Below are 10,143 nucleotides of genomic sequence, written 5' to 3' on the forward strand. Positions count from 1 at the left end.
TTAGAAGCCTTGTCTCTTGAAGTACTTGGCTTGTGCAAGGACACCATTGCAGAAGTCACAGCTCAGGTCCTGGCTGCTTCGGATGTAGCCAGCGCCTCCCGTGTAGGCACAGAGTCCACCTAGAATTTGTGACGTTGGTTAATGCTGACCCCACAGCCCCTCACGTGGCAGGGTGCTCAGCAGTTAACTCAGATTCTCTTTCTGAGTTGCTTTTCAGGAGGCAACTGAGTTTGGGGGAATCAGATGCAACATATTACATTGCATTCCTGTTAATTTCACTCTGGGAAACTGACCCATGGGGAACACGCACCTCTCAGGTACTGGTCAGGGGTCTAGGTTGGGAACCTCCTCTGGGTTTCTTTGATTCGTACATTCAGTACTTCAGTCACTCGGGAAACCTGGGCCTCACTGAACCAGGATGTGGGGCATAAAGACCAGGGTCCTGCAGGAAGAGAGGCAGTGGGTCTCGTGGCTTCCTGGGATCAAGGCTACTTTTTCATTTCCCTTCTTTTTCTCTCCTCCTCCTTTGGCAGAACCATTGCCACCTTCAATCTCCCCAAGGGTAAATAGTAAAGCTACAAGTCGGGGCAAGGGTTTCAGGGTAATGGTGACGGACGCAGCTGGAAATCAGAGGTGACACAGTGTAGGGACCAGTCTGATGCCCTCCTCCCATGCTGCAAACACAACCCCCCGCCCCTGGAAAAAGTTAGAAAGGGGCTTTTCTATCTGTACTCGTAACTCTTCTTCCAGATACCTGAATGTCTCAATCTATTTCTGACTTTTCTTAGACACTATGTGCGTCTTGGGAGAAGGCAATGGTACCCCACTCCAGTACTCTTGCCTGGAAAATCCCATGGATGGAGGAGCCTGGTAGGCTGCAGTCCATGGGGTTGCTAAGAGTTGGACACGACTGAGCGACTTCACTTTTCACTTTCATGCATTGGAGAAGGAAATGGCACCCCACTCCGGTGTTCTTGCCTGGAGAATCCCAGGGATGGGGGAGCCTGGTGGGCTGCTGTCTATGGGGTCGCACAGAGTCGGACACGACTGAAGCAACTTAGCAGCAGCAGCAGCAGCATGTGCGTCTCACCATACGTGGGAGAAATGTCTGACTCTGGGGAGGTGGCTAGTCCTTTCCCCAAGAATGAGATTTTAGAAAGAAGGCAGAACAGGGCAGGAGAAATGACGCTGGTGACAACATCACTAATGCTGTCCTCGGTCCCAGGTGTGCATTTCCAGCTGCCAGGTGACTTTGCAGCAATGACTCTGTCCTTGCAAATCCACTTGTTAACTTGTACAGGATGGATGACTTGTCTTCCCTGACCCCCTCCAACCCCATCTGGGTGAGTCCCCAGATCTTTCTTCAAAAGAAGATAAAGTTTTTGAAAGTACCTTTAAATTGTCAAGTGTCACATACTTTGGGTAGCCTGTTTAAAGGTCATTGAGGAATATGTTTTCCTGAAAGCTTAAATTATTTCCTGAAAGCTTAAAGGTTTCTCAACTAAAACAATAATGTGAAATACAGAGGAAAAAGCCTCATTGTCATCTTTACCATCTCAGTTCCCCCAGCATAGACTTAATTTAACAGTGGAATTCAACAGTTCCCTTAAAGGTTCTATCTGGTTGTAAGTGATACTGGCCAGAATTAGCACAAAAATGAAACCAATCTTCACAACTAAGAATTGTGTAGACAGAAGACAAGGGAAAGACAAATTCAGTATTTGTTGAGAATCCACCAAATACCAACTACTTTTTCACATTGCTTCATTGAATCTTCATAATGATTCTCTGAGACTGCATTTTGTCGATGAGGAAACTGAGATCCAGGGAGAGTAAGTGATTTATCCAAGGTCACATGGTTACAACAGAGCAAGAACTCAGTCTGTGATCTCTTTCATGCACCATCACGTTATTGGGAATCCAGAATAGGGTATGGTTGAAGAAATTATGGCTCTAAGCAAGGCAGAAGTGCTGGTCCCATCTCTCAGGCAGGGCTGGGCTCTTCCAGCTCCAGGGAGCACCTTTCACTGTATCCTGTGAAACTGCTCCAGGGAAGCCATCAGCAACAATACATGTGAAGGACATAAAAAGAGGGGAGGGCTTCCCTGGTGATCTTGTTGTTCAGTCACTAAGTCATATCTTTGTGACCCCATGGAGCAGCACGCCAGGCTTTCCTCTCCTTCACCATGTCCCAGAGCTTGCTCAAACTCATGTCCATTGAGTCAGTGATACCATCCAACCATCTCATCCTCTGCTGCCCCCTTCTCCTCCTCTTCTTGGTCTTTCCCAGCATCAGTCTTTCCCAATGAGTTGGCTCTTCGAATTAGGTGGCCAAAGTATTGGAGCTCCAGCTTCAGCATCAGTCCTTCCAATGAGAGTGTGAGTTGCTTGTTCTTTGTGGTCCCATGGACTGTAGCCCACCGGGCTCCTCTGTCCATGGACTTCTCCAGGGAAGAGTACTGGAGCGTGTTGCCATTTCTTCCTGATCGAGGGATCGAACCCAGGTCTCTGCATTGCAGGCAGATTCTTTACTGTCTGAGCTACAGGAAAGTCCCATTGAATATTCAGGGTTAATTTCCTTTACGAATGACTGGTTTGATCTCTTTGCTATCCAAGGGACTCTTAAGAGTCTTCTCCAGAACCACAGTTTGAAAGCATCAATTCTTTGGCTCTCTGCGTTCTTTATGGTCCAGCTCTCACATCCATCCATGACTACTGGAAAAACCGTCGCTTTGACTATACAGACCTTTGTCGGTAAAGTGATGCCTCTGCTTTTTAATATGCCATCTAGGTTTGTCATAGCTTTTCTTTCAGGGAGCAAGCATCTTTTAATTTCATGGCTACAGTCATCATCTGCATTGATTTTGCAGCCCAAGGGAATAAAGTCTTTCACTGTTTCTATTGTTTCCCCATCTATTTGCCATGAAGTGATGGGACCAGATACCATGATCTTAGTTTTTTGAATGTTGAGTTTTTTTTTTGAACGTTGCAATCCCTGGTGATTCAGTGGCTAAGACTCCATGCTCCCAATGCAAGGAACCCAGATTCAATCCCTGGTCAGGGAACTAGATCCCACATGCTGCAACTAAGACCCAGGGCAGCCAAATAAATAAATATAAATAAATATTTTCTTTAAAAATTAACAGATGTGAAGGAACCCCTTGGGTTGTAAGAAGTGACATATGAGATATCATGACTGATGGCAGGTTACCTGCACCACCCTGACCCCATAACCCACACCGTCCACGTTGGCCAGGACGTTGCTGCCATGAGACTGCCTGGACAAGACACCAGTGATCACAGCAGGGTCCAGGCAGTACTTCTGGCCAACAGTATGTATGATAGGTCGATATCTCAGGAGGGACGGCATGTCTATTTCAGCCAGTCTTTCAGAAGCACGAACTCCTACAGCAAACATAGAAGGAAGGAGGAAGGTTGAGGTGATTTGTGCTGAAACAGGAACTCAAGAGGAGAGAGAAAATGCACTCCAGGGGTCTGGGCAGTGGTCTAGGACTGAAAAGTCCAAGTTTGGGTCTGAAATCCCTGATGGCCATTCCTAGACCTGAGATTGTATTTCTCTTCCTTTGAACTTGAGTCACTATGCCCAGAGAAGTGGCCTTTGTGCTCCTCAGCTGGGCTCTCAGGGGCTGCTCTGGCCAACCTGGGAAATTCCACGGGCACCATTGGCCCCTAAGCATCCCAGAGGGACCCAGGAAAACCAGCTCCCATACACACAGAATGTGAGAGAAAAGTTTTCCCAACCCTTCAAGGGGTCCTCAGAGAGTTTCCCTGACAGGTATGCTCACCGCTGCCCACCTTTCTACCCTAAAATGACACCCAGAAAGCATGTGAGCTTAAACTTTTAAGAAACAATGAGAAATGACAAAAAAAGAAGATCAATACTAGTTTACCTGGCTAGTCTATTTTACTGGTTTCGCAAGCACTCTCATCCACCTTACAGTAGGTGCTATACTTCCAGTGGACACACAGGAGAACTGAGTGACTTGCTGAAGCCCCAGAACCAAGACACTCAGACAAGCTCTGTGGACCTCACATCTAGTACCCTCTTCACCACTCCACCAGGTGGGGCTGTGGGAGGCAGTGGGGACCTGAAGGATATGCCGAAAGGATCAAAACTGTGGGAAAGGACAGAGAGGCGTAGGGTGGCCTCCTGAGGGAAGTGTCAGAGCCCTGTGGAAGACACCTTTGCTGAAAGGAGTCACCTTCTGAGAGAAAGGGGAAGAAGAGGAGGAAGGCAGGGTGGACAGAATGATGATGAATACCACAGTAGCTCAGGCCTTGACGCCTTCCGATGGCACAAGACGCCCCAGGGGTGTGGAGGGTCCGGATGTCTCCACGGCATCCCCAACTGCTGCTTTCTGATGAACCTACAAATGGAGGAAGTGCCAGTCTGAGACACTGAACTAGGAGTTCTAATCCTACTCCGTCCATTACGAAGTGATATTAATAAAAATATCCAGACAAAAATCAATGACAGTGGCAATCACGCAGTCATGGAAAGCAGTCTGAAATGTATAGTATGGCGACTACGTGATTACAGAAACTCGTGTCTCACCTCCTCTTCCATGGACTTGAGGAACAGTTGGAGTTATAAGCCTTGCACGCCTCTGGAGCTGAACAGTGCTGCTGGGTGGGTATCTTGGAATCAGAGCAGAGATCCTGCGCGCCCACAAGCCAGTCTGCATCTTGTGTCTTAGGCGAGCCCTCAGAGCTTCTCCCTCATACTCCTCACTCTGTAGTCTGGGGAGACACTTGTGCTTGCTCGGGAGAAACACACAGTGTGAAGCCTGATCTCCCTGAGAGCTCAACCCGGAGTTAAAGTGAAGGCACAGCTGGTAAACTGGACTCAGAGTTGGCTTCCCCCGCTCTAGGGCACACTTCTAGGTGGGAGCCTAAGACAGCAAAGAGGGGAGGACGCACTGTGAGGTCCAGGACCAGGTCTCTGCAGCAGGCTTCCTCTTCCCTCTTCTTCCTGTTCCCCTCTTGCCCCTCTGTCTCTCTCTCTAACTCCCATTCTAGTCCCTGCAGGGGCGAGCATTCCCTAGAATTTATAGTTCACATCAGGAGGGCACACGAGCCAGCAACAGAGCGCAGGAGACTGCCCCTTGACAGAATCATCTCACTGCTATCAGCTTGTAAGCACTTCCCTCTAGATTACTCTTTTTTATTTATTTCATCTTTGACTAAATTGAACTGTCATCAAATCTTCATGATATGCAGATTTTGGGAAGTATATCTGCTGCACATCATCATCTGTGTACTGTAGATTTGTGTGCTAAGTCACTCAGTCATGTAGTCAGGCCTGTAGCCTGCCAGGCTCCTCTGTCCATGGGATTCTCCAGGCAAGAATACCGGGGTGGCTTGAAGATCTTCCTCCAGGGGATCTTCCCAACCCAGGGATTGAACCTGTGTCTCTTACGTCTCCTGCACTGGCTGACGGGTTCTTTACCACTAGCACCACCTGGGAAACCCACTGTAGGTTTATGTAAATGCATTTTAAAGTTCTGTTTTCTTATTAAGAATTTCATGGGGCTGACATCTGAAAATACAGGTATTTTAGAATAAATACTACTTTTAAAACTTTCAATGAGTAACCTAAGAGAAATGAGGAAATGAAGTGACTTGATGTTTTATGAGTGTACTAAAAATTAAACAAGCAACATTTTCTTGTTTATTGTTTAATCAGTTCACTCTTATCTTTATAACTGGTGACAAATACCCTGAACAGTAGTTGGTTGTGCCACTCATTATTCCTTGCCCTGTAGCCTCTTCCTAGTCACCTTATATGATTCCCTCCCCGAAGTTCCTTTTGTTTCTCTTGTAACAGTCTTTATTTTGAAGTCTATTTTGTCTGATGTGAATATCGCTACTCCAGCTTTCTTTTGATTTTCATTTGCCTGGAATACCTTTTTCCATCCTCTCAGTTTGTCTGTATGCTTTCCTAGATCTGAAGCGGATCACTTGTAGATAGCATCTGTTCGGATCTTGTGTTTGGATTCATTCACCCGGTCTGTGTCTTTTGGTTGGAGCATTTAATCTATTTATGTTAAAGGTAATTATCAATATGTAGGGCTTCTCTGGTCGCTCAGTGATAAAATAATCCACCTGCAATGCAGGAGATGCTTGTCTGTGGGTTCGATCCTGGGTCAGGAAGATCCCCTGGAGAAGGAAATGGTGACTCACTCCAGTACTCTTGCCTGGAGAATCCCAGGCTGCAGCCAATGGGGTTGCAAGAGTTGGGCACGACTTAGCTACTGAACCACCACCACCACTGTGTTCTTGCTACCATTTGTTAACTGTTTTGGATTTGTTTTTGTAGCTCCTTTTTGTTCCCTTCCTCTTTTGTCCTCTTCTACTGTGATTTTTTTGACTAACTTTAGTGTTATGTTTGGATTCCTTTTTCTTTTTTGTGTGTGTACCTACTGTAGATTTTTGGTTTGCAGTTACCATGAGATTTTGATATAGCAGTATATAAACAAGATTGTTTTAAGCTGCTGTCTTCTAATTTCAGATGCATTTCCAGCATCCTGCATTTGTGGACTCCTTTTCTCACACTTGCTGGTTCTGATATCACATTTGTGTACAGATGATTTCCTACCTTTACTGTATGTTTGCCTTTACAGGTGAGCTTTTCAATTTGTAATTTTTTTTTTCTAGTTGTGGCCTTCTCTTCTCCACCTAGAGAAGTTCTTTTAGGATTAGTTGCAAAGTTGGTCTGATGGTGCCAAATTCTCTTGTCCGTAAAGCTTTTGGTTTCTTTGTTTGATCTGAATGAGAGCCTTGCTGGGTAGAGTATTCTTGGTTGTAGTTTCTTCCCTTTCATCATTTTAAATGTATCATGCCTTTCTAGCCTGCAGAGTTTCTGCTGAGAAATCAGCTGATAATCTTATGCAAGTTCCCTTCTACATTATTTGTTACTATTCCCTTGTTGCTTTTAGTATTTTTTCTTCGTCTTTTATTTTTGTCAGTTTGATTACTATATGTCAGCAGCATATTCCTCCATAGATGCTGCTATTTCCGGACTTGAGTTACTGCTTCCTTTCCCATGTTAGGAAAGTTTTCAGCTATTATCTCTTTAAATATTTTCTCAGGTCCTTTCTCTTGCTCTGTCTTCTCTTTTTAGGACCCAATAGTGTGAATGTTGGTGCATTAAATGTTTTCACAGAGATCTCTTAGGCAGTTCTCATTCCTTTTCATTCTTTTTTCTGTATTCTGTTCTGCAGCCATTCTGCCTTCCAGCTCACTTATCTGTTCTTCTGCCTCAGTTATTCTGCTATTGATTCCTTCTGGTGTATTTTTCATTTCGGCTGTTGTATTGTTCACCTCTGTTCGCTCTTTATTTCTTCTAGGTCTATGTTAAACATTTCTTGTATCTTCTTGATCTGTGCCTCCATTGTTTTTCCAAGGTCTTGGGTCATCTTTCTTATCATTTCTGTGAATTCCTTTTCAGGTAGATTGCCTATTTCCACTCACTCCACTTCAGTTGTTCTTCTGGGGTTTTATCTTGTTCCTTCATCTGGAATATATTCCTCTGCTGTCTGGTTTTGTCTAACTTTCTGTGATTGCAGTTTCTGATTTGCAGGCTGCAGGAATGTAGTTCTTGCTGTCTGCCCCCTGGTGGAGGAGGCTAAGAGGCTTGTGCAGGCTTCCTGGTGGGAGGGACTGGACCCTGCCCACTGGTGGGTGGAATTGGGTCTTGTCTTTCTGGTGGTAGACAGGGATGTGTCAGGGAGTATAGTTTGTCGGACAGCTGTGTGCTCAGGACAACTTTAAGCAGCCTGTCTGCTGATGGGTGGAGCTGTGTTCCCACTCTGTTGGTTGTTTGGCTTGAGACATCCCAGAATTGGAGCTGACCACCTGTTGGGTGGGGCCAGGTCCAAGAGGGCTCATGCCAAGGACTGCAGCCACCAGTGTCCTTGTCTTCACGGTAAGCCACCCCGCCTCCCTCCATAAGAGACCGTCCGATATTAGCAGGTGAGTCTGACCCCATCTCTGGTGAGGTCACTGCATTTTACCCCAATTCTTGGTGTGCACGAGACCTTATGTACACCCTCCAAGAGTGGAGTTTCAGTTTCCCCCAGTCCTATGGAATTCCTGCAATCAAACCCCACTGACCTTCAAAGGCAAATTCACCGGGGGTTCCTCCTCCCATTGCCAGACTCCCAAGCTGGGGACCCTGACATGGGCTCAGAATTTTCATTCCGGGTTAGAGAACTTTGGTGGCGTGATTATTTTCCAGTTTGTGGGTCACCCACCTGGCGTGTATGGACTTTGATTTTATCAGATTATGGCCCCCCCAACCTTCTCATTGTGGCTCCTTCTTTGTCTTTGGATGTAGGATATCTTTTTCAATAGGTCCTAGCATATTTTTGTTGATGCTTGTTCAGCAATTAGTTGAGATTTTGGTGTTTCCGTAAGAAGAGTTGAGCTCACATCCTTCTATTCCACCATCTTTCTCCTCTTTCCTACTTTGTTATAGTCCCAAAATTCCTTGTAAAATTTAAAAAAATATATTTCTTGAATTGGTGGGTCAAGAAAGAAATGTAAAGCCGGCCCCATTTGAGAAATTTTTAAATTTCAGATCCAGGAAAAAAAAAAATTTGCTTCTCTTAAGACACTATGCTTCCTCTTTTTCTTTGTCAAAAAACATGACCTTTTCCTCTTTGCCCCAGTTGCAAGGAACCTTAGGACCAAATCTGAAATTCAAGCATGGCAACAATGTCAGCCTCAGCAGTTAACTGAGTCACTTCTCCTTGACCCCCAAAATGCTAGTTTTCTATTGAACTACATTAGTTTTACAGTAGTAAATCACCTTAATCCTTCTGTAGAAATATATGGCCTATTAATAAATTCAGTAAGCACTTTTGGTGAAAGAATTTTTATAGAGGAACAATGAGCATTGTTCAATGGAATAGATTTAAAGTCTGGCTTCAAGCAATGCTGTTGTAAGCCCACCCCTCATTCTGGAGAACTCCCTGCTTTTGTGAGGCATCTGGGAAGAGACTGTGGATGGCTGTTACCAAACCCAGGATTTGTTGAACAGCTTGGGGAAAAAAACTGCAGTTTTTTTTTTTTTTCCACTGCAGTTTTAAGTATCAGAAATACCACTGTATTCCCATGCTTATCTTTCCCATCTCCAAGGTCATTTGGGAAAATGAAGCACACTCACCTGTAAGGACAAGGAGGCCTAGAAGCAGCCACAGCACAGACATATCAGTGACTTGGCACCACAGATCCTGAAATGATTTTTAAATAGAAATTAGCTTGAAGATGTGAAAATATCAGTTGTCATCATAACACTATGTACTGTTTCTATGGAAAGGCGTGAAAAGAATGAAGTGTCCCTTCAGACCATGTCCCTATGTCTGAATAAGAAAATTAATTATTGGAATCAGAATGAAATAAGTTGAACTGGGACATGTGCTCCATCTGTCCTTTTAATTAAAAGTGATGAGACTCCTGCTCAGCCCACAGAGACTCAACATACTGTCAAGCTACAGAATACTGATTCTTTCAAGAAACCAAGATACTCTGATTCTCAACATGGAGAAGCATGGTGACCAGACTACAGATCTTGAAAAGGAAATTTCTGATGTTTGTGCCTTATCCTAGTAGCCTCCTCATTATCAAAATATAATGACCAAAAGGAGAATTTTATATTAGTATTTCACTTACTTGGGGGTCTTTTTCCTTTAGGTTAGAGGAAAGGTTACACTTTCCTCAGTGCCTTGCCGTAGTCTTTGCTATAAGAAGGATCTGAGTGTTCATTGCAGCACTGTTTAGAATAATTAGGACATGGAAGCAACCTAGATGTGCATCGACAGATGGATGGATAAAGGTGTGGTACGTATACACAATGCAATCTTACTGAGCTATAAAAAGGGATGCATTTGAGTCAGTTCTGATGAGGTGGATGAACCTAGAGCTTATTACACAGAGTGAAGTCAGAAAGAGAAAAACAATATTTTATGTTAATGCACATATATGGGATCTAGAAAGACAGTACTGATGACCCTACTTTCAGGGCAGCAAAGGAGACACACACATAAAGAACAGACTTTTGGAAACAGTGGGAGAAGGTGAGGGTGGAATGATTTGAGAGAATAGCATTGAAACATATGC

At 44.6% G+C, this 10,143-nt stretch overlaps 1 protein-coding gene across 1 annotated transcript; it reads right to left on the reverse strand.

Annotated features, from left to right (window-relative positions):
- Nucleotides 1-9,233, reverse strand: LYG1 (lysozyme g1). Its single transcript, XM_052647483.1, is given in 6 exon segments — nt 1-119; nt 311-465; nt 1,335-1,339; nt 3,248-3,405; nt 4,284-4,388; nt 9,191-9,233. Coding segments are annotated over 6 exon segments (585 nt in total).
- Nucleotides 9,234-10,143: the final 910 nt, after the last annotated feature.

Source organism: Budorcas taxicolor, chromosome 11 (genome assembly GCF_023091745.1).
Source record: "Budorcas taxicolor isolate Tak-1 chromosome 11, Takin1.1, whole genome shotgun sequence".
In the NCBI taxonomy this organism is placed as follows: Eukaryota; Metazoa; Chordata; class Mammalia; order Artiodactyla; family Bovidae; genus Budorcas; species Budorcas taxicolor.